Genomic DNA, 26,418 nt, shown 5'->3' on the forward strand with positions numbered 1-26,418 from the left:
ATCGCTTTTACTCAAGATCATTACAAGGTTGATATTATTGCCCAATCATTAACAAGATTAAGTAATTTTATGTTGCGTGTACTAGCACTAAATCGGTATAATCCTGAGCAACGATTTTATTACACGTTATTAGATGATCAATCGAGTAAATTTACAATTGAATCACATACTGGTATTATCCAATGTAGTGAGACATTAAATCAACAAAATCAGTATACACTGACAGTTGCTGCACAAAAATACTCCAATATAACACAATCATTATCGCCTGTTATGGCGGCTAGGAATAATCCATCGAGTATTGCTACTATACGGGTCAGAAGTATTGGTCCATCAGAGGTAACACCAATACCTCATTTCTGTGATAACTATCCCATCATTTTAAATGAAAATCTTCAAATTATGGCGGTAGTATGGTATCCTAAAATAACCTCTACGAATAAAACTCAATTAAATTATTGGATTCATGCAAGGAATGATAATTATACTTTTATTATCAGCACCGATACTGGTTTAATTCGCCTAGCTCATCCACTTCATTACGATCAACAAAGCCGATATACATTGCATATATCAACGACAAATGGCTACCAAGTAGCCAAGTGTACGATTGAAATTTTTGTTCGTAATGTTAATCACTATTGGCCCCGATTTCTACAGCGTCAATATCAAGCAATTGTTTCACTCACGACACCAATTGGTTTTACAGTGTTAATGTTGAGAGCTATTGATAAAGATCTAACGGAGAAAGTAACTTATTCACTGGATGATCATACACCTGATGTTATTCGAGAGTATTTTAATATCGAGAAAGATACTGGTCGAGTAATATTAATGAAACAAATCTTGCCTTATCAACAACAGCAACAATTTACATTTACTGTTATAGCTTCCGATAATGGCCAACCACAGCATGAAGATGCTACACGAATATTGATACTTGTTCATGATAATAGTTCAGAAGGAACTTATTTAAAATTTGCTCAATCACACTACACATTTCAAGTTCCTGAAGAAACAAAGATTGGTTTACCGGTCGGACAAGTTGTTGCATTAGTTACTTCGACCTCTCATTACTCGTTATTACCATCGCCTGCTATAAAATATCGAATTGTTAACAATGAAAGTGATTCAACATTTTGTATCCATGAAAATACTGGAATGCTTTATGTAAATAAAGCACTAGCTTTTAATACTATTAGAAATAATGAAACAATTTTAAATTATCGCTTTATTGTGATGGCATCAATCTTTTCTGAAATTAATATTACTGTTCAAGTTACTGTTTCGCCGGCAATCCTCTCCCATAATCATGTGCGACCACGATTTCAACAGCGATATTATACAAGTTATGTCAAAGAAGCGCAACCAGTTAATACATACGTAACTCAGCTATCGCTTGTTCAACCACAATTGATATCTTATTCAATTGTAAATCAAACTATCAATACTAAAGATATTCCTTTTCATATTGATCCATTAACTGGAATTGTTAGAACTTCAGTTCCATTGAATATACGAAAGATGCACCGCTATACATTAGGAATTGCTGCTCAAGGGATAAATCAACTACAGGATCAATGCATACTTGAAATATATGTGCAAGATATAAATAATCACCATCCTGTTTTTATTAATCAAAGTTATTTTGTGGGAGTAATTCAAGAAGAAGTGCCACTAGGGAGTTTAGTTTATCCCTTTAAACCTTCAACATCAATTGCAATGAATCCTACATCGAGACCGTTACATGTCGTAGCTACTGATGATGATTTTGGACAAAATGGAAATGTTAGCTATAAAATTGTTTATCCATTAGATCACTCTCCATTTCGAATTAACGATGATGGAACTATTCAAACGCGTCAACGAATTAATTTTGAAAATCAGAAAAGCTATACCTTGTTAATTACGGCATATGATCATGGAACACCTGTCCGCTATTACAGCCGAAGACCTGCTAAAGTTATTATTCATATCACCGATATTCATGATCAACCTCCAGTATTTTTACATAATCCATATCAGTTTCAGTTATACACACCAACTTATGCAGGTGTAACAGTAGGCAGAGTAAGCGCACAATCTCATGGTTATGGAGCTCAACCTGTAAGATATTCCATTATGACAAGTAACCATTCTAATTTTGAAATTAATGCTCAAAGTGGACATGTTAAAGTTGCAATCCAAAATCAATTACGTCGTGGCACTTATGAATTAGATATACTAGCATACGATCAAATCTATCGTACTTTGGGCAAAGTATATATTCATGTCTTACCTTTAAAATCCACATTAAGATTTCATCAATCAATGTATAGAGTAAAACTTATGGAGAACCAAACTACCATTCAATCATTAATTAGAGTAACAGCAATTGGTACACAAGTTACAGATCGGGTCGAATATAAAATTTTAAATGCCAAAGAGCCACCATTATTTCAACTTGATCCATGGAGTGGAGTCTTAACTAGTGTAGGATATCGATTCGATAGAGAAAAAACTCCTTATTATGTAGTTGTTATTCAAGCAAAGGATCATCGCATTCCATCACGAACTGCACAAACATTTGTCAATATTACTATTGAAGATCAAAATGATAATTCTCCACAGTTCCTTAAATCACCCTATTATCAAGTAATCTATCGATACTGGAATGTAGGATATCGAATAATTCGATTGGAAACGTTCGATCCTGATCAGCAGTTTGAATACAAGCAAAGAAATTTAGCGATTGTATCTGGTAATGATAACGGCTTCTTTCATCTCGATTCTCAAAGTGGAATTCTATCTATCCAAAGAGATCTTACTTCAGCATTGCCTATGTATCAGATGATAGTCCGTGTACAAGATAAGAATAATACTAATTTATTTTCAACAAGTCGGCTACTCCTTCGAATAACAAATAACACCCAGCCATTATTTGAATATCCAGCTTACACAGCTAATATCAGGGAAGATACCGCTATTGGTACTACAATACAACTCGTAAGAGCTCAATCTATTAATAACAATACTTTAACGTATACATTTGAAGATACTGATGAATTAAATCCGTTAAGTATTGATTCAGATGGTCATGTAACTCTAAAAAATGAAGTTGACTATGAATTACAATCCACATATAATTTATTCATTCAAGCTAATGATCCAGTAACTCAATTAACGACGGTTACCACACTCGATCTACATGTTATTGATATCAATGATCATGCTCCAATTTTTCTGCATAAAGTATATGAGATTTCCATTAATGAATCGTTACCTATTGGGGTAATTGTTTTACGCGTAACGGCAATTGATGCAGACGACGGCCAAAATGGGAATATAACCTATTCACTTGTATCGTCTGCATCATCATTACAAGATCAGCAACTATTAACTTCTCGATTGCCATTTGAAGTCGATCCACTGACTGGTATTATAAAAGTAGCAGGACCTTTAGATTATGAACGGAAGAAAGAATACGAGTTTGAAATTATCGCCCGGGATTTCGGTCAATCTCAGCGGCTTTCTGATACTACTTTAGTTTTGGTTCATATTTTAAATACCGATGATGAAGCTCCACAATTTGAGCAAGTCGTCTACACCAGTCAAGTTGATATTAAAGCTAATATTGGACAATTTATATTATGTGTTCAAGCTTTCGATGAAGACGAGAATAGGCAAATTACCTATTCTATTCAATATGGCAACTTTAATTCAACGTTTCGTTTGGATCCATTAACCGGTGTAATTTGGCTAAATCGCTCATTAGAGCATCATCGACCCCCACTCCCAACGTATACTTTAATTATAGCAGCTACAGATGGTCGTTTAATTGGCCAAACCAGGGCAATCGTTCGCGTCCTACAAAGAGCTGAGGATCATCAGCCTATATTTTCGCAAAATCTATATCGAGGTTCAATTGGAGAAAATCTACCCAGTGATACGTTGATTACAACTGTCATGGTCACCAATCAATATAATCAGTCCATTGATATAGAGTACTATTACATTTTGGACGACTATGCAAGGGAATTGATTACTATTAATCGACTGAACGGACAGTTAAGAAGTCGAAAAATTTTTGATCGAGAACTTCCGTTGCAGCAACGAATTCAATTTGCTTTATATGCTAAAACGTCTAGCTGTCGTATCGCATGGACGGAAGTTGAAATTACTGTTTTGGATGAAAATGATAATCGACCATTATTTTTATTGCGGCGTTTCCAAGGTTTATTACCAGTTGGCAATGGTACTGGTGCTAAAGTCGTCACTGTTAAAGCTTTAGATCGTGATATTGACAATAATGCAATGATTCGATATCGAATCGACACCTCTAGTGCTAAAGATTTTTTCACCATCGGTCGACGTTCCGGCATTATCAGGACATTAGGCAATATTAATTCTATTATGAGTTTCGATTTTGTTGTACGGGCAACAGATATTGCTGATACAAGATTATATTCAACAACACAAGTGTCGATCTCGATGTATGATCCAAGCCAGATGAAACCTGAATTTCAGCATGCATCGTATGAGTATAGAATTAGTGAGGAAACATCAATGAAAACGGTTATAACCCAATTAAAAGCGCAATTTAGCAACGATAGCAATCGTATTTTGTCGTATAATTTAGCCAACGGAAATTGGTTATCAACTAATAGCCTGCAAAATTTTACATTAATCAGCACAACTGGGCAATTGGTTACTGAGACGCTATTAGATCGTGAGATAGTGCAAACTTACAATTTATATGCTGAAGCATGGGCATCACGTCAAGTACCGGCATTAACTGAAATTAAAATTACCGTCTTAGATAGTAATGATAATGCACCCCAGTTTACAAGCCGTTCCTATGTCATATGCATGGCAGAAGATGTCCCACTCCGTTATCGAGTGATTCAAGTTAAGGCTTCTGACGCAGATTTAGGTGATAATGCAACATTTCATTACCAGTTTTCTCCTCCAACATCAGACATAAGTCAATATCGTCGATTTTTTATCGATCCGCAGAATGGTTGGATAACTACTGAAGGACAATTTGATCGTGAACAACAATCACGTTATGAGTTAAGAATAGAAGCACTAGATCATGGCCCGATAATACAGCGATCATCCTATGTGATAGTTACTATTGATATTGCTGATGTAGACGATTCACCGATACAGTTTAGCCAGCCTAGTTATCGAGTTGAAGTTCGAGAAGATGCAACAATAGGGTCTAGCTTATTGCAATTACAAGTAATCGATAATGATTTATACCAACGTCATCAAGTTAACTATTATATTATACAAGGGGATCGAAAAAGATACTTTCAGTTAGATGAGAAATCTGGCCTGTTGACTTTGAAGAAGAAAATTGATCGTACAGTTCAGTTGGATTACCAATTAAAGGTGATTGCATCTAGTGGTCGCCATTGGACATCAACACAAGTTAATATCACTGCTGTAGATATCACATCTTATATGCCATCGTGCCGACGAGCTAACATTAAGATGACGTTACCTTATCATATTGCTGTGGGAACACTCATACTTACGATCCAGCCTCAGGATATACAACGACAATATTACAGTAATTATACTTACACAATATATGGTGGTAGTAAAGCGTTTCGAATTGATCCTCATCGTGGCCAAATTAGAACATTAACTGAATTTCAACGATATCAACCAAATTATGATTTGATTATTATAGCCACTAAAAGCCCTTCACATAACCCGCCTTCATGTCATATACAATTGCATGTTCAGTTTAGTAATATTGACAATAAACCACCTAGGTTTATAGCGACAAAATATCAGGCCACCCTTAAAAGCTACGCCCCTATCAATCATTTGTTATTACAGATTATGGCTATTGATAATGATGAAGGTCAAGCTGGTAATTTAACTTATGGACTGATTGATTCTGTAAATGGAACATTTGTGTTAGATAGCCTAACAGGTCAATTGTATCTTGGAAAATCGTTAATGGAACGCCCATCCTATAATTATACGTTGCTTGCTATTGCTAGTGATCATGGTGAGCCTAAAATGTCGGCAACAACGAAAATTATTGTATCAGTGTTCAACATTCAATCTTTATTGCCTCAATTTGAACTAGATTATTACATGGGTATTGTTTCTGAAGATGCACTACCTGGTACATGGATTGCTAATGTAAAAGCTAATCCAGGATACAATCAACATTATCATTATGGACCGATTATGTATACAATTATTCAACAGCAACCACTGCAGAAGGGTAACGTCTTTCATATAGATGAAAAGACTGGAAATGTTACATTACAGCAACATTTAGATTATGAAAAAGTACGAGATTACAATGTAACGATTAAATGTTATTATGAGGATGATGAAATGTTGTATGATACTGCGACGTTATTAATTCATATCAAAGATAAAAATGATAACCGGCCGCAATTTTCCCGATCATCCTATATTGTCAAAATGCATAAATTAACATCAGCTGGTACACCAATTGTTCGCCTTGTTGCATATGATCGCGATAGCCGTGAAAATGCCAACATACGTTACTCAATTCTTACTCCAAATCAAGATTACTTTAATATGGATTCTAATACAGGTATTATAACGTTAGCTCGAGCGTTGGATAAGTACTATCGAAAGAGATATTATTTAACAATTCAAGCAAAAGATGATGGTTCACCGTCGTTAGCATCTACAACAGCTTTACAGGTTATAATCGACGAAGTTGGCGCAGTCTTTGAACCGAAAAGGTTTACCGCAACCGTTCATATAGGCACTCCTGTTGGGACAGAAGTATTAACTGTCAAAGCTAGCAATCTTGACTTCCAAATTAACCATATCTATTATCAAATGCTAAATGCAACGACAATTTTTCAACTTGGCAATACCACAGGATTATTAACATTGGCTGATACGATTAAGCCAGAGCATAATCATACATTGCTTTTGGTTGATGTTTACCATGCGTTAACAAAAGCTTTCGTTGCTAACGTAGAAATCTTCATTTATGTCAGATATAACGATGAGTTAGTAGCACAAGCTAGGCCAATTTCAACAAATATTGCAAGCAGTCAATTGTCAGCTCAGCTTGGTCCAATTGGCCGAGTTAGAGTGGATAATCCAAGCTGGTTTTCTCGATTGCAATATGAACTAGAGTATCTGGGACAGAACACTAGCGTACTTTCTGCTATAGTAATCGATCGTTATTACGGAAATATTAGTATCATTCAACCGCTACCGACAGGCAGATATCGATTTAATATAAAAATGATCAGTCCTTATCAAATAGGCAAAACTTCGTTAGATATTACAATTAATGTAATTTCAATCCAGGCATTGGAAAATAGTGTTGCGCTTCGAATTCGATCGACATCAATAGCCCAGTTTTTGCAAAGTGGTGAATTACAAGTTTTAAAAGATGGTCTGCAAATGATTTTCCCACAATTACGGGTACTTATTATTGGATTACAAAACAGCCAATCGACTGAAAGTGAGAATAGACAAAAACGCTCGATTCAAACACAAGAATTCCAATTTCTTGAAGCTATTGTTATGGTTACTAACCTTGCTCAAACACAAGTTATCAACTCGAAATATGTTAAATATGTTATTAATAATAAGATCGATCGATTAAACGAATTTACGCGATTGAATATATCATCCACTGAAGATAGCAGATGTGATCGCGCTTGCCCTCTAGGAACAATTTGTTATGTACAGCAAACTACCGCTAATAACAAAAACTCATATAATCAGCGATGGCTGCCTAGGAATGGAACAACTGGATTTATTTCCGAAGAGTATCTATCTGTTGCTAAATGTTACTGTGATAATACCGCTAACGAATACGCCAACTGTACTAGTAATAATCATACACTCAATGGTATAACGCCTTTCGAAGAGGAAGATGCTTGCCAAGCAAATCCATGTGCTGCAAATGAAAAATGCGTAAATCAGCCACGCGGCTACCAATGTCTGTGCCAGAAAGAGAATCTACAAAGTTGCAGATCTCCAAAGTGTAGCCATGAAGTGTGTGATGATGGTAAGTTATCAAATTTGAATAGTTAATTCTATATAATACATCTTTATGTAAATAATCAATAAAAGAACATATATTGCGATCCCATCCTTTGAAAATAAAATCTACACCTTAAAGATTTTGACCGAAATAGTCATATAAGAATAAATATTAAAGCTCATATTAATTAGTTTTCTTGTCAGCAAAATGTATGAATATCATGTTAAATTCGATATTACTCATATATAAACTGTAGTCAATATAAACTGGCAACATAGCAATGAAGATACCTAATAGATCTCTTTGGTGTGATATTAATGTTCTCTTTACCCCATTGGTCCTAGATAAAGCTATCTCGTTTACCAGCAAAAGTCTTATACGATATACATTGGATAAGTCGTTACTGTATCAACCTTTGCTATCGCTAAAACTCAAATTTAGAACTGTAGAAGAGAATGCGACTTTGATATATATTGGTAATAAACTGGATACCCTTGCTGTTATGGTGAGTAGTAATTATAAACTTGCTTTGTCAACAAGAGTTATAGTGATGCATCGAGTCTCTTGTAGGTCTAAATCTTTTATTTTGAAAATAAGCGATGTCCAATATTTATAAGAAAATTAAAAAAAAAAAGTAGTGCATGCATGTTGTTGGATAATTGCTGAAATGATATATTATCTTTTACAGTTAATGGGTGGCTATATCCGCATTGTATGTAAATATAACGAGCTAATACAAACTATTACGATAAACTGGATTACATTTAATGATGGTCAATGGCATCAATTGCAATTAACACAAAGTGGGAGAAAGTTAATTCTAAAACTTGATATGGGCTTAAATACGGCATCAACTTTAGTCAACGGTGCATTCCGAATCGAGGATATGGAATCTGGATATGTTTTACTTGGTACTGCAGCTTTACAATCTGCCAATAGTCCATTATCTAGGTTAATCCAAGCAAGAAATTTTGTAGGTTGTATACAAGACTTTGAAATAAATGACAATTTAATGTCACCATGGGGTAAAAATATTCAATCCAGTGATTATATGCAAAATATTGAGAAGGGATGTCTATCATCAGACTTATGCTTATTACAACCATGCCCATCAAATCATTCTGTTTGTGTCAGTGGCTGGAATTCATATCGATGCGAGTGCCCGGGGGGCTATTTTGGACCTAATTGTGGAAATGGATCATTAATAACTAATTCTTGCGAACAAGATCCTTGCGGTAGTCGAGGTCAGTGTATCGAAAACGCAACCTATGTTGGATGCCAGTGTTATCCACCTTATACTGGTGAATTTTGTGAGGCTAAAATAGATTATTGCTCCATTCATCCATGCTACAATAATGGTACTTGTGTTAGCACAGTGAATGGTCCTAAATGTCAGTGCAATAGTGCTTACTCTGGTCGCCATTGTGAAAAAATGTTTGCATATCCATGTGGTAGCCAACTTTGCAATATTTTAACTACTTGTATAACCCATGCCAAATCATCCAGATGCATTTGTAATAACGCAATGACAAGCTGTCCGTTAAAATGCGCTGATCGTCCGTGTATTAATGCTATTAACTGTGTTGATAGTGATCTTAGACCAAATTGTACGTGCAAACCTGGCTATTATGGCATTGCCTGCGAACAAGATATTGATGAATGTTTATCAAATCCGTGCAATAATGAAGGTCAATGTATTAACTATCCTGGATCATTTGCTTGCAAGTGTACAGCTGACTATGAAGGCGAATTATGTCTAACACCTAAACTCCGATTTGCACCATTAACTGGATCAGGTGGAATGCCGTTAGAGGATATATTAGGCATGAGTTTATTTATAGTAGCAGGGGTGGTTTTGGTTAGTCTCTTTATTATTTGGCGAAAGTGTAGAGTGCATTTTACCCAGAAAGTAACGATAAGCAATCCTCAACCCCCTATTGCAACACCTGGTGAGCAATTGCCACCGTTAAACGGTAGAGCGTCTCCAAGGCAAATTAAAGAAGATAAGGAAAAGCGTAAATCACCTGTATCTCCACGAAAAGATGCAATTGCTCCTAATTCTGAAGATGAAGATGTTAGTCAGTCAGAGATTGAAGTTGATGTTAAGAACCATAGCATCGATGAAACGGACAAAAAAATTACAACCTTAAATCAAATTGAATTAGAGAAGTCGATTCGAATAAATGTCAACGAAATTTCTAGTGGTAGATCATCTGCTTTAAGTTATCAGCGCCAACAAAGCAATAATCATCTTTCACCTACTAAGTTAAAAGATGATGCTGCGAGTTTCTTTATATCGTCTGAAGGTGAAGATACAAGTTGGAATACCTCTTATTCAGCAACAGAATCAGCTGAATGCGCTCGAGTTCGAAGATCTAAATTAAAGGGAAAATTGCCAACGTCATCATTTTATGGGCCAAATATTAAAGTCAATAAAGTTTCGCTTGGATATTCAAATAATAGTGATAATAGCAGTATTTCTAGTGCTTCATATGATTCTGAAATTGCTAATAGTACGTTTAGTGTTCGTGACATGTTAAAATCTCGTCAAAGTCGGCAATTAGACAGAGCAAAGATTAGCCAATCACATCGACGTTACGAGAATTATTCTGCACAGCCTGAAGTACATTCTTCGCCACAAATTGAAGATTATGCCCATTATCCCGGTCGACATGGCGCACAAGGTGAAGATTTCCCACAGCGGCTAACTTCCTCTTGGGATCCTAGGCGACAAAGAATGCGATTTAGCCTTCCTTTGCCAGTATCCGATACAGATGGTGGATGTACAAGTAGCGATAGCAGTGAGCGTGCAGTTCGTAAAACCAAGAGCGTTTTCGAACGTAAAATTGAGTCGGCTTTAGCTTTTCGCTTACGTGAGATGGATCGTCGATTCATATTTAATAAGCAAGTCGATGAAGTCAAGATATATAAAGATGCCGGGCCGGTGACCGATCATGATAGCGACAGCTCCAGTCTAAGTACGTTATCGTTTACAAGTTCAGTTGATGAAAATGGTGCTTGCTCTAATGACGGCGGTAGTACTGACCGATTTACTTGGGATTATACCGATATGAATATCGAGGAGTTTCCAGTTGGCTACGTAGACATAAATCCTTGCTCAGATGTATAGTTAGTCCCGTTCAATTTATGCCTCATACGAAAGATACAAAGATCTAGATCATATCCATATTATCGGCATACATATTGCCTTGATTGCTATAATAATCATGTACAATTATAATTGTAATCTGATTTATCATTAGGTGGATGAGTTTATATGATATCTTTTACTCCGGCGGGGATATGTCAACAAATCTAAATCGATGAGGCTATTTTATATTTATTCTAGTAGGAGAAGATTTGTGTACGTATACAACTGATAGGTCTACAGTTAGTGAAATTATTGATCAATGTCGCACAATTCGCCTATCTCTTTACTAGTACCAGTTGGAAAAAAAAAATGCGAATCCTTTGCCATGCTATCGACAATAACGTCGGAAATGTGTTTCTGAATTCGAGGAAATAAAGTGCTTGCTTACATTCCGTAGAATAATTACGGTAACTACAGTTTATAGACCTTAGCTGATTGAAATTATCAATTCTATTCTGGTTATAAATATCGTGCCATTACTTGACTTAATTCCGAATTTAGTGTCATACTAATATTTATTATTACCACCATTTTATTCATACTTTAAAAAACTTTAATCTATATTTGAGGACGGCAACGATTGATTGTCACTTTTATTATTATTATTATTATTGTAAAAATTGACCTAAGTTGGCAAATTTGGTTTCATTATGTTACTATTAACCTTTTTATGCTACTTTTAAAAACTTGTTATGGCCACTAAATTAAATTTGATAATTTTGAGACTTTTTATTACGGCAAAATTGATAGTTTGATATTGCACTGGGTATCTTTCATTAATTATGTGCAATTGAACTAGCGTATGCCTGCTTCGCTTAAAATATTAATAATAATAATAATAATTATAATAATATTGTTGTAGTAATAATTCTATCCAAATGCTGCACTTAATGGACTGTTTTATTACTAACGTTAAACGATGATGAGAATGCAGTCATGATTAACACACTATAATTATGCTATATTATCACTAACGCTATTGCTCTTGATAATATTCCTATTATTAATATTATTCTTAAGTCTATAATATTAATTTTTTTTATTAATATTATTCTATTGTTATAATAATTATTATCTAAACTGCTATTGTATTTTATATCATAAAGAAGATTGGATGCCAAGTGATCATATCGCATTTTATTTTTGATCACGGATTACTTGCGATCTTATACAATTCTAGGGTTGCGTAATTTGTGCTATTATAGATGCGATATACAATAATATCATTTGATTAGGCAAGTAAAATGGTGAGAAAAATCAATGGACTTTAATTTCCATTTGAAGATATAAAATACATCTACGTGTACATGTATTGTATGTATTATAAGTATTATTCTATCAAGCTAAAACATGTATACTGAGAGAACAAAAATATATCAAGAGTTTGTTTTGATAATAATTAATTCATAGATAATATACATTTATAACAGTAATAGAACGAAGTAATGTACAGGGAAGATTGAAAATTGTAATATTGTATTATTAGTTATTAATATGTACTAATAAACTAGGCTATCTAAACAGCCATGATATATGACAACCTTATTCTTGTCATGAGTCCATCTTGTTACGTAAACATAATAAGTTTCTTGTTACAGCCGAGAAATCAATTCTTTAATAAATAGAATATTGACATTGATTGTATGGTTAAGCAGCAATTAACTATTGAATATGTTATCATCGTCAGATTCTGATTTACTACTAATTATCTCTTTAAGAAGTAGACAAAATAAAATTCGCACTTGTCATTTTCTATTCGATATTATCTTGTTGTTACGGCATATAGATATATTCAATGCTGCTCATAGTATTAGTCTTTAGTCGACAAGTTTTGTCACAATCTGAAATATAATATAAAAATAGAAAGGGTTATTTAAAATTGATTGTAGCAATGATATCCACGCAATGCCAGATTGCTGCAAAGTAATGATAGTCGAATATTGCCTAATTAACAATGATGATTAAACGACATCATTATTATTTCCTTGCGGCATGACATTGGGTACCGGAATTTCATCATCATTAATAGCACTAGTCGAAGCCATGATGCGCTCTACTTGATAGCGTTCCTGTAATAAAATGGATAAAATTTTACTTTTATAATAGCAATAGTAGAAGCATCATATAAATAACCAATTTCAAATGTTAGCTCGCCTTTCTCTCCGCTAAACGAACAGAGTATGGAACATCAGGTATAACACTTGCTAGGAAGTATTTTAAGGCAAATACTCCATGCTAATTGTATTTATGATAAAAATTGATGATATATTAATATCACTCTAATAAGTAAATTGCCGAAAGTGAAGAAAAAATATGTAGACGTAAATTATAGTTAGTTATATGTATGGTGTATAAGTATACGCGTATGCTTGAACCATTTAAAGATTTTATATAATTGATCAAAAATGGACCAATATACCATAAACGCTTACCTCAAAGGCGACAACAATCCACAAGGCTCGATCACTAGCAGTTTGGATATTGATATATGTGGCAAATGATGAGGTAAAAGCGATTAAGAAAGCATTACTGACCACTCCAGCAATGTTCAAAAAGTTCAAAATCGGCATCCACATTCCTATAACGAAGAATAACATTAATTGACATTCCAGCAGAACTGAACAATTCTAAATTGCTTTATTCTTTACGTATGAAATTGTGCTAAAAGATCAGTACTAGATTATTAAAATAGTTACCAATATGCTGAGCCCGATTAGCAAGTAAACGGCGATCGTAATGCAATAAACGCCGACAGTCAATTCTCATGTCTACAGACATGATTAGTATAGCTAGTAATGGAGCCAGTGGAAATGCAGTAGCAAATAGCTGTATATATAACAAATAAAATGAAATTATTACTTTGATCTTAGAATAGCGATTTTAGAGCCTAAAATGCTACATCTATTTGCAATATCTAGAGAAGTCGATATAAAAAAGTTAATCAATTAAGTGGATTGCAAAGATCGTGGCTACTACATACCATAAGATATCCATACATAAGAACTAGTTCATGAAGAAAAATCGAATAAATTTAGAGTTAACACATGAAATAGCTTATTTCAACTATATTAAAGATTTATTTTTATAGAAAGTAATTCATAACTAACTTTTTTCAGTATATTCGGACATTGTAAAATCTTCTGTTTTATATAAATAATATTCTTTTGCAAGAGCATTTTCTTCTACTTCTGGATGAATATCGCTTCCTTTCTTGGTACATTTGTTGATAAAAATTTGCTTTAGCCATCTGTTATAAAGAGATTAATACGTTAGAAGCTCTTAAGTTAAGATTTGATGCATTGTATTGCATAAAACCAAAATTCATAAATAGAAGATACAATTAAACATACGGCAATATTATATCTCGGAAGAATTTTGGCATCGGCTTAACTATGAGTAATACTGCCACTTGTATCGTCAATAGTGACATGCAATCATCATCAGTACCACAAGAATCGCGATATTGAGTGCCTAAATTGAACAGTCCAGCTCTCTGAATGTCCTATTAAATATGATTTGAAGAGCAATAGTAAGCATAAGTGGATTATTGGTACAGGTGGTCTTCGATATGGTAGTTATATGTAGGATAACTATTTTAAAAGCTAAACGAGTTAAAGATTCTATTCTTATTCCGAAATAAGGCACTTTACCTTGCGAAAAAATGCAATATAGAAAAGTGAAGTATAAGAGTTGACAAATTGAAAGGCAAATGTCTTTAGAATTAACGAATCATCATATTCTGTTTGAGTACGATAATTCTCTAAAAATTGAATATGCGAACCACAATGATCAGAATGGGGTTTTCGATCGCCATATTCATATTACTAAATAATTTGAAGCGGTAACACAATAGAGACTACTATTTTAAATTCCTACCCCAATCGTTCAACCATTTTGCAATTTTTGAATAAATCTATGGCATGATATGAAAGATAATAAGATAAATAGGTTATTTTATAACCCATTTAGAGCTATAAAACAATCACTACATTGAGAATTAAAATTCTTACTCGTCCTAGGATCATAATAGAAATAGTGTTCAATAAGCTTGAAGTTATGGAGAAAAACCAATTGCTATACTGAAAATTTAGCTGGCTATTAATTTTCAGAATGACACGGAAGGCAATAACAGCTGTAACACTAGCAATAACCAAGAAAACCTGAATAATTTATTGGTCAAGATAAAGGAAATGTGTTATTCTCATCAAGTTAACTTAATTGATATATTGGATAAAGTGAAAGCGCAGAATTCTTATAAAATGAGCATTTATCATATACCATAAAAAGTAGACAAACTCCAGATGCAAGAAGTTTCATAATTCTCTTCGATATTGGATAAATTGGAGTTTCAACGCCAGTTACCGGATCCTATCCAATTATTCGATATTAAATTTTCGTAAATTGTTGACAATACATTGCTTTAGAGATTAATTAGTAAAATGTACCTTAGCAAGCTTAGTTCCATAAAATTCAGGCCGATTTGGTTCCTACATATAATTATGTTATCATAATGAGCAGAAATGAAAGACTGATTTAGAATAGAAAAACTATCATCGGACATTTATCTATGATGTAGTAATAAATAATTTTCACGTTTGTTCCATTTAGTGCTATACTCGATAAAAAATTCATTGGGAGTAATATTACATATATGATAAGCTAAACGAAATGCGGTTCAAATATATAAAAGAAAATTGATAATTTTCAATGCTTAACGAAAATACACAACAAACTGGTTAGGTATCACCTAAGAAGGGATTTGTACATAGTATGATAACCTAGCTGTGAATTTTGTTTTAGTGTAGTATTTTGTGTAGAATACGTTCTCGCTCATTTGAACGGGTGCTTGGCTAGTTTGCATGAGTACGATAGAGACGATATTAAAATGCAAAAGGATCTTTAGTCCTTACCCTACAATCACATATTCTATAAAATATTTATTTACAATGATTCTGTATAAGCATATAAAAGATATCGTTAGATTGTCAGTGTTTTGTATACTTTGCCAAATAGAACATACGCGTGATGTAAATAGGAATCACTTAAGCAAATGTCTAATTATAATTATTGCTTTACTGTTAGCAACCTAGTACAGTCATGTTGCGCAGCATGTTTTATATTAAGGATAGACATATAGATATCAAAATTTTAGTTATTTGATTTTTTTACCTGTAACTCATAATTGTTGACATCCCATTTGTAGGCTAATGTCGCGCACTTTCGTTTCCACATTTCAACAAAGATTGTACCTATAGAAACAATAAATGTGATTTTGATTAATTTCTGTTATTTTGGTGTCGGTTTTAAGTTATATTGTATCTGGGTTAGGGGTGATCCAAACAAAATCGATAACTCTAGGTTACTTCTATAAGCTTATTATTCTTAATATTTACCCCAGATGCAAACTACTAATCCATAATAAGGGGTAACTTCATTATCGCAAGCTTTACTTAACCAAGTGTAATCAAGATTTGTACCATTTTTGTACTGCGCTATGTAGCTGCAATCAATGGATGAATATAGCAGAGAAAGAGCAATAAAAATGGTACATGTTTAATATTAGAATTCAGTATTGAAGTTCTACTTGAAAACTAGCAATTCCGTAATGAAATAAATTAGCGTCTATTTTAGTAAAATACCTAAAGTATAGACCGTAAATCATGCATCCAGCGCCAAAGAGCATGGGTATAAATAATGATGAAATTAACAATCCTATGTAAGAAAAAAATTGGACGATTAATAAAAGATCTATCTATCTAAATAATAATTATCTGAGGATTAAAAAAGTAACATTATACCTAGCCAAGCAAAGTAGAGGGCAATCTTTTCACCAAAATAATTGCGAATTCTCCATAATGGCTGAAATTGGAAACAACTTCCCCATGAACGATATAATTCTTCACGCTCAGTATTTCCTATTTTACTCGCGACCTTTTTACCATTAACGAATGGATTATGCAAGACGAATGCATCCGAATATGCTTTTTGCATGATTAAATATAATAGGCCTAAAGTAAATTCAGCAAATAAAGTTTGTTTAAGTAGTTTGCATGTGTTAGACGATGGTAGAATTCTTCGATATAGAAATTGTCCATATTGCTATACCCCGGCAATTTATCTTGTCTTCTGTATCAGCTCCTTGACGGATGTCCGTATTAATCAATATATTATGGACCTAAAGTTAAGCATTAATGTTATCGTAGTGAGATCGTTAAAGAAAATTTCTACCATACAATTTGTAGTCTAATAGTCTGAAATAGAAATCTTTTCATTAGCTACTATCCTTGTGCTTAACTAACCAGTAATGAACGAACAGAATTGCGAAAGAAGGATCTTGATTTTTCGACTCCTTCGAAGGCTTGCCTCTTATTCCATACAAATGGAGCGCTAACATAATCCACTAGACATAAATTTACAACGTAATCGTTTAATTTATATCTAATAGAAATCGATTAATTTTATAATGGAATGATTTCAAAGTTTGTTATAGAGTTAACAAGGATAATGTATTTCTATAATCTCTCAATTATGTAGGAGATCAAAATGGTAGAAATTAATCAGTATTACAAACCTTGTTCATCAGTACGGAAGAGCCTACCAATGCAACCTTTTGGTTCCTCATTGATTTGTAACTAGAAGTTATCATGACATAGGATTAAATCAATATGGTATTAAAAATAAGATCGAATTACCGGTAATGAGTTGATTAACCAACAGAAATCATATTTTTTTAACTGTATCTAACAATAAATCGTTTGATTCTGAATTTATTGACAAGAACAGAAAATACTTATAAACTTGAAAGAATTGATAGTACGGAATGAAATTAATACTCTAAGAAATTGTGAATGTTATCAAATAGTCATTTACTGATAACTCGATTAGACGATACAGTATCTTGTTTTTAAGATTTAGCGCTTTTAGTAGCAACAATCTATTTGAAAATATAGCTTAGATACAAGGGATGGATAATAGATAAGAATAGACAGTTTACATGCATACTTACTCCTGCTAGATCCATTTCGTAATTGACTTTTTCCGCTTCTTTACCCATCCTTTTAAAAGGGCAATAGATTTTAACAAAATTGAGATGTAAAACTTTCTCATACGTTACTTGTAAACCATCTTCTTGTAGTCTCTCTTCGAAAATTTGTCTCTGTTCAGCTCTTTCTACTTCTCTTGGATTGCTTGGATCGTCACAATCTTTATAAACTAAAACGTAATCAATGGGTCGTTCGGTCGGTTCTTCCAGTGAATAACTAGCAATTTCATCGTGGAATTCTGTAGCAGTGGCTACTTGAACTTGTGGTGGGGGCAGTTTTCCCTTACCATATGAGGACTTATCATATAATTTTTCAATATCGATGTTTTCTGTTGACTTTTTGGGCATGATTTATACGTATCTTTAGGATGATTCGATTTTTTAAATTAATTTTTATCCTGGATAAATAATTTGATATAGACAAAGTTTTGTACAGGTGTAGTGTTATCGTTTAGAAATAATTTTTCTCTTATAATTTTGATTCACTTACTAACATTACAGATGAAGAATAAGCAAAAATGGGTAGTTGTGTGAGTTTTTTCGTAATACTGAATCAGTCGTTGTTATACAGTATGATATACAGTATGGCAATGTTTGAATAATAGATGACGATGCCGTCGTAAACAGTTTTATCAATACTATATCGGACTAAATTATTCTATTGGTTTATCATGCTAATTAAAAATGTTATTATGTCGTTATTGTCAAGGCAATTTGTATTGATGCCCTGACTGAATTAAGAATATATTGGTCATGTTGGCGTATGATATAGTATGATGTTTCAGTACAAATCTATCTAATATAGTAAAGATATACGGTATAGTATAGTAAATTTTCCACTTCAATTAAAAGTAATTATTGTTATTATGGTATCGCAATTAGGTTTTTCTGAAGTAGATACACCTTTCTATGCTAAGGAAAGTTGATTTTGCTATGATTGGCTTTTATTTTGGGAAAGATTGATTTGAAAGCCTATTGATACTGATCAAAATTAAAAAATAGTGATTATACGCTTACGATATATTTACCTCTTGATACTAGTTACAGTACTGGTTAAAAAATGGATATATTACAAAGTCTAATCATGGTTTGTATTAAATATAATACAGACCATCGTTAGTCGTTGTGTTCCTACTCAATACCACACATTAAAGGCCATGAAGGCGAGTCCTGATGTATTTTTTATTAGCAGTATAGAATGTTAATGGATAAAATTACCACTTGTTACCTAGAACAATGTATAGGATAAACAAGGTTGCTCGTCGTATTAATATGCTATGAAAAGGGTTAATCAACGAGCTCGTAGCAACTTTCTTATTTTTTCATAAAGTCACTATTTTACGTATAATAATAATTTTTAAATGGAGGTCCCAAAAATGTTATACTGTATCGCATTGGGCAAATCTTGCGGTATTTGGATTATAACCAAAGGTATGGATTTACGAGTCGATAAAATGTTCTCCTGACTCGAGCCATTCCTTTTTTATTCAAGTACATTGATATAGCACGTAGGAGATTGTGAGCCACTAATATACTTTATTTCTACTGTATACCATATAGAGAATATCTTCAAGTCAGAAATAGTCAAAATGTACTGTTGTGGCCAATCTACTGACGTATAAAAAGTGAATGGATCGCTAAGGAGTGCTATATTCAACTGTTAGTTGTCCCTATTTAGATATACGCGTCTGTGTACGTATTTTCATAACCAGCATCATTTTTATTATAGAAGATATTGACAATGTTGATTGCTGTAGTAATGTACTGTAAATTAGAATCGTCATGATTGTTAATATCAGTCGTAAATGGTAAAAAAAAGTGATATCTAAAGTCTTTAAGCTAAAACTACACGAATATTATAGAAATTCTTGCATCGACCCTGGATTTTAAAATGATATATAAACTGACGGAATACTAGTATGTCAGAGGAGAGACCAACACCTACAAAATCAATAGTGGTCGAAGTTAAGAAGGAACTTCTTAACTTTGAACATACAGTACTGTAGATGTAGCTATGGTAACCATGATGATCATAATACCATTTAATACGAATACTACTGTATTATTTACTGGTTCTATTGATTATCATGGATGGACGGCAATCAGCTTTTAATAGAAATTAGCGAAGTATGCTTTAGATTTGGCCTACTGTTTATACCAGTTTCTACTCTACACAAGTATCATATATACGAGTTATATTATACACGTATTAGGATACCTGACAGTTAAAAAATTCCTCGCCAATCCTTCCGACTTTGGAGGGTTTAAATGACTACAATAATGAATGGAAAAATACGAGGTAGATATCCTATTCTACTTTGTCTGATACTTGTTACTAGCTGAATGCTAGCCGTACAACTTGAAATAGAATAATAATAATATTGGTCTACTGGATAGTATATTGATAAGTCTAAACAGTATATATCGCGAAGGGCGGGATGCCATCTTGTCCTACTCGTCTTGATTGCTACTGTACTGACAGGGCAATCGATGTCGTTGTTGGAAAATTCTGCATTGCAAACAGGCTGTTAGTCTAGAATAAATTATCAAATGATCAAGTGAGTAATATTAATATCGGGGGGGGGGGATATCCATAAAATCTTATTTATTTCATATTGAAAATTTTATTCAGCACCATGGTGAGTAAAATGGTTACTGCTAGGCGAGCTTGATTATATCGATCGATTATTTGACATCCTCATACTGTGCTAGCAAAATATTGGGATCGTAGGTCACCTGTGTAAAACAGATGTCATCTATGAACAAAATGTTTGCAGTATAACGTCGAGATTTTATGATATTTTATTTCACACATTTGTCTACGGCGTTTAGAGCCGCTCACACATTTCAAAAGTCTCCTATCTACATCGTACTTAAGATGAAAATAAGAATATCAATCTATGAATAGAATACCCAGGCTATGGTAATTTACGTTCATGATCGAGAGAATTTGGTTACAAGTTCTTGCTTAGAATGACCTTCAGCTTGAAACTTGTTGTATGCCAGCTGATATTGCACGATAACTGTGAGTTTTAGTCAATGGTAGATTACTATGCATTGTGTAGTACTGTAGGCAAAGCAATACACGATTATAAAAGCCCTCTTCGATACTTTCATTTTACCCTTGTATATTATATTTTAATGGAAGGCTTGGCTTTTTGTCAACCACACACTACAAGAAAAAATGGCTGTTAACAACGAGTCAAATTAGCCGGCCGACTCGCTGGCTGGTCATTTCAAGTATACCGTCTACCTTGAACCGTACACTATACTGTCCTCCTGAGTCCAATACTGTCGTTAGCCAGCCCATTTTGGGCAATCATTAGTCGTCGCCATTCCCTTTCTTCCAGCTAAGAGAGAGATGATAGCCTATTTTAGGGGCAGTGACACGGATAAAAGCACCAGTTCTCATGATTCCATAGTGACTGCTCTGTTAGTCTGCCAAATATAGCAATAAATGAAGATCAATCCATTTCATTTTTTTCAACAAAATGGCGTCAACAATTTTGCGAGGAGGAATCTTCTTTCCTTTGTTGATGTCTTACAGTGAAATCCAGACGCTTTCGGTTCAGCTTTGGACCGTAGATTACAGTACTTGCTACGGTACGGTATCGTACCGTGGACGACAAGACCGGAAAAATTTTCAGTATAATTTTTTGCCTAGTCAGTGGCCATTCAATGTCCTCCATGACAGCGATGATGTTGAGAGTGGCGTCCATGAATTCAACTTGTTACGCTAATAGCGATGTTATTCTTGGCAAGGATGATCTATTAGAATGATAAGATGATTTATTGATTGCTGTTATTGCCAGAATTTCGGTTTCGCTTTCAGCTATTGGACGATATACGCCTAGAGAGTGAGAATCATGGCCGCTGAATGTGCTCAATTATTGCAGAGTATTATCGACAGTCAACATGAAAGCGCAGTCAAACGCTCTGCTATTATAACACTGTTAAATTATAATGCCAATAATCAACCATCTGCTGTGGCATCAATAGATGTATTGCAAGTTGCTGTCCAATGGTTTCTGTATACAGATATACCATTAAAGAATCAAATGGCGACAATCTTGTTGAAATTTATTGTTCAATCCGATATGGAATTTTGTATGCGTCAATTGATGAGCGCTCATCGTTTACAACAACTACTGTTACAAAGTACCAATGTCGATCAACTTCGTATTGCACAATTTTTCCATTCTATTATGATGGTTATCAACCGTGTTGGTCATATTAAGATAGATCAGCAAGTATTAGAGGTATTGCTAGCTTGCATGATTTCTTGGGATAACATAGAAACGATTGTCAAAATGGCATCACAATTAGTCGATCATTGTCGTCAACAAGGTTATTCAAGCCAACTTTGTCTTGTTCTAGTGATGTGCATCGCTCGTAATCATCAACATCATCCTGCTAAGCATCACACTATACATACTGATACAACAACAGAAAATATTTTAAAGGTGATTGATCAAATGTCCAAGTTAATTGGCGTACTATGTCAAGATCAATCCATTGCTCTTCATTATACGATTACATCAATCCTAAGCTTAGCCATGTCCATCAATATCTCAATAACTATTCCTGACATACCTGGTGGCTCATTGCGTGATGCTGTCTTACGTTATTCACCCCTCAATCCATCGCCTTTCGTAGCTTATGCACTCAAGTATGTTTCAACGACGAGTATTAATCAGTCAGTACTAGACATCGCTAGACATACTGTTCCATTTCCTGATGCCCTACTCTCTTTAGCTGCTGAAAGATTACTGGACTGGATGGATTTATTACTGTCAAAATCAACTCATCTTGACGATGCTGCTCCTGGATGGTTAGCTTGTATACTTCAATTTTTTGTAACTATGATTGACCATGGTCGAGATAAAGTTATCGATAGTGTACTTCGAAGTAAAATTGATCAGGTTAGTTGTCATTTATTACTATCGGTTGTTATTGACATTGATTAAAAGGTAGTACAACATCATGATTTGTCAAAAAGCGATAAATGCTAGAATTTATGTCAAACATTTGTGCTAACTTTGCAAAAGTTGGATGCAAGTAAAAGTGGTTATATATTTCTTACTTTATAGATATGCCGCTGTCTCCAGAACAAACATGCATGCTCTTCAATGATACCCCTAGTTCACTTGATATTGTGCCGTCATTATCATTCTATTGATATTGTTTCCAAGGTATAATCTTTTACATGTAATGCCATAATTATGAAATTGGGCCTTATCTTTGGTCTAGGGAGAAAGAGCTATTACTTACATTATATATAAAAATAATTTTTTTCATTATTGTGTACTACTGTATTATGATATTGTTTCTATATGCTATTCCATAGCAGTAAATTTATTTATTTACACTTTGACATTATCAGCTGTTACTGATACAGTTACTCTGACTAGTTTCCCTAAGTTGACTTTTTAATTGCCAGGTCATCAATCACTTTCTTTCGATATTGGATACACTCTATCAAGATCCTGACTTATTCCCATCCTATAAGAAATGTTGCCAAATCGTACATGCGCTATATTACTCTATTCCAAACTATCAAAAATTACTTAGACCAATTTTTAATCATACAAAGGTAATTTTATCCGATTGCAATGCATGCTAATATTTTTATTTAAGATAGATACGCAGCGACCATATCGATGGTTTACTTTGTACAAAAAAATTAAAGTATGAAGGTATCATTAAAATCAATTTCTCGCTTATTTTTTAATGTAGTATGTTCCTAAAGAAGAAGAATTAACATCTTTACTATCAGAATATGAGGTCGTTGATCGTGGAAGCTATTTAAGAAATCGATCGTTAATAATAAAGAAGATTGGCTTAGATAATTTAGGCAATACCTGTTATATGAATAGTATTCTGCAGGTCCTATATATGATTGATGGGTTAGTCATGATTATACGTATAGCACTGACAACATGTACAGTACTATTAGCAACTTTAATCATCACGCAGATAGAAATTGATAATGATAAAAAAATTGTTGATGGTGTTTGTTGTACTAAAAAATTTATATTTACGGTTTGACATCTGTAGCTTTCGAAAATTTATCATTAGCTCTACATTTGATGGAAAGCAACCATTATTAATAGAATTGCAGAGATTATTCGTATATTTAACATTATCGCAGGTATGCTAACGTTCTATATTGCTAATAATTGCTTACGTTATCCTGATGTAACTATTGCAATCTCATGATGATGATTCAAGTTTATAGCTACAAATGCTGTTACCTACTAAAGAGATTTAACGTTTTGCTTGTAGAGGGAATCTATATGTCCTCGCGAATTTGCAAGATTATCACGCCCAAAATGGTTTCAAGAATTTGAACAACAAGACAGTTCAGAATTTTTAAAATATTTATTAAGTTCATTTGATAAAGAAGAGAAATTGCAAAATCGCAGTCGAAACGATATTCAACATTTCTTTCAAGGGGAATTTGTTAACCATATTAGGTGTAGAAAGTGCAACAACGTAATGCAACACAAAGAAGAATTCTTAGATCTTATGCTTGCGTTTGGTAATGAAAATGGTAAAGAAATATATCTGTATATATGTATATTTTAGCTAGTTGCAATCTATGTTTACTTTCTTTGTAATCATTGAACCTGATAATCTATAACAATAATCAACTTTATTTAATGTTTCTTTTTATTTTGTTTAAAATACTTTTCTATTATTGGTTGATGGATCATAACTTCATTGACAGCGGATACATTAACAACCAATGCTAATTCTATGCCAGATAAAGCAACAAGTAGCAATTCAACTACCGCCCATCGCAGTCTCAATAATTATTTAGATAACGATACTCATGTTCATACTGGATATTCCTTGCAAGCTTTACTGGAGAAATTTTTATCTGAAGAGCAATTATTGGTTGATCAAGGCAATTCTTACTCTTGTGATCGATGTAATGAAAGTACTGATGCGGAAATTATGCGAACACTTACGAAATTACCACCTTGTTTAATCCTGTCGCTGCAAAGATTTTCTTACAATACTTTAACTCATAAGCGATCGAAAATTTTTCGTAAGGTACACTTTCCTAATGAAATATCCTTACCATGTCACATGGCGGATCAGTCCAGTAGTAGTGAAAGTGATGATATGACGGAATTGTCTTCTGGAATATTGAAGAAGGAGGATCCATTGTATTCTATGTCTCAAGAATACAAATTGATAGGATATAATTTGCACTCTGCTGTAATTCATTCTGGTCTAACAGCTGATGGTGGGCATTACTACAGCATAGTTAAGACGCCTTTGGATTGCAATCGCCGCGATAACGTTCCTGTGGCTGAAGTTACTGACAATGGCTCTGGATGGATAATATTTAACGATACTCATGTTCAATGTAATGATAATTCTAATGCATTAAACAATATCGGTCGTGATCACTTTTACGAGGTTGCGTACATATTGTTTTATATGCGGCATGATTTTCAAGTTGATGAATGTAATTCTCCTCATTCAAGGAACTCCATGTGTGGAGATTTGCTTATGAAGCAAGATTTAGTTCGCGAAGTCATTCTTGATAATGCAAGATATGCGCAGGTATTTGGAATTAAGAATTTACTCGTTAAATAAGATAAGATTCTATTACTTATTACATTGAAAATTATTTACGAAGTAGAACTTTGTATTTATTAATTGCAAGTATCACGTAAAAAAGTTTCCATATTATGACGTATTGTTGATGCAAGTTCACTTCTACCTTAAAACACTTTGCGTACATTCCGATAGAAATGAATATGTAATGAAATTTTGAAAATTATTGTCATTAATTGTCTAATCTTACTTAATTGGTAATGCAACGATAAAGTATCTTACACGTAACGGGTCTAGCTTAAATTATTTGAAAATGATTAGTTACTTTGAGCAAGAGTAGTACTTTATATTGCATGCATATTCCATGTAATGAATTGACTAAATCAGATTTATCGGTGTAGTTGTTCATTTACTAAGAACGGTTGTGATAGCTTATAAAATTTTTCCTCTGATTTTTTACATTTTAATTGAATAAATAACGGTTTATACTGTTGACAATGAATAATTTTTAAATACTAATAGGAAAATCAGTCCAAGAAATCGGAGAATATTACCAAATTAAGGAATCTGGGTCCCGATGATAATAATAACGACGATGCTGGTTCATCTGGTAGTAACAACCGAGATTATGACATTCCTATAAATCGATATATATACTAA

At 33.6% G+C, this 26,418-nt stretch overlaps 4 protein-coding genes across 4 annotated transcripts; 3 read left to right on the plus strand and 1 right to left on the minus strand.

The window, feature by feature from the left end:
• Positions 1–402: 402 nt before the first annotated feature.
• Positions 403–6,603, plus strand: TRIADDRAFT_31660 (uncharacterized protein; the record flags this gene model as incomplete). The annotated part of the gene is made up of 1 exon (XM_002116901.1): positions 403–6,603. A coding segment is annotated over one exon (6,201 nt), but the record flags the coding sequence as incomplete, so codon positions are not given.
• Positions 6,604–9,044: 2,441 nt separating this feature from the next.
• TRIADDRAFT_31830 (uncharacterized protein) lies at positions 9,045–9,869 on the plus strand (the record flags this gene model as incomplete). Its single annotated transcript, XM_002116902.1, has 1 exon — positions 9,045–9,869. A coding segment is annotated over one exon (825 nt), but the record flags the coding sequence as incomplete, so codon positions are not given.
• Positions 9,870–13,105: 3,236 nt separating this feature from the next.
• TRIADDRAFT_60984 (uncharacterized protein) lies at positions 13,106–18,534 on the minus strand (the record flags this gene model as incomplete). Its single annotated transcript, XM_002116964.1, has 20 exons — positions 13,106–13,213; positions 13,577–13,722; positions 13,841–13,970; positions 14,125–14,147; positions 14,252–14,391; positions 14,495–14,646; positions 14,795–14,904; positions 15,021–15,057; positions 15,155–15,304; positions 15,423–15,512; positions 15,590–15,631; positions 16,314–16,393; positions 16,538–16,644; positions 16,784–16,856; positions 16,943–17,152; positions 17,250–17,319; positions 17,444–17,544; positions 17,716–17,776; positions 17,837–17,884; positions 18,151–18,534. 20 exons carry the CDS (start codon positions 18,532–18,534, stop codon positions 13,106–13,108), a joined length of 2,262 nt encoding a protein of 753 aa, XP_002117000.1.
• Positions 18,535–22,052: 3,518 nt separating this feature from the next.
• Positions 22,053–26,418, plus strand: TRIADDRAFT_60985 (uncharacterized protein; the record flags this gene model as incomplete). The annotated part of the gene is made up of 7 exons (XM_002116903.1): positions 22,053–23,108; positions 23,277–23,378; positions 23,923–24,092; positions 24,244–24,337; positions 24,472–24,739; positions 24,917–25,764; positions 26,281–26,418. The coding sequence occupies 7 exons, from the start codon at positions 22,053–22,055 to the stop codon at positions 26,416–26,418; spliced, it is 2,676 nt and encodes an 891-aa protein (XP_002116939.1).

This window comes from Trichoplax adhaerens, genomic scaffold, assembly GCF_000150275.1.
Source record: "Trichoplax adhaerens TRIADscaffold_19 genomic scaffold, whole genome shotgun sequence".
Classification (NCBI taxonomy): Eukaryota; Metazoa; Placozoa; class Uniplacotomia; order Trichoplacea; family Trichoplacidae; genus Trichoplax; species Trichoplax adhaerens.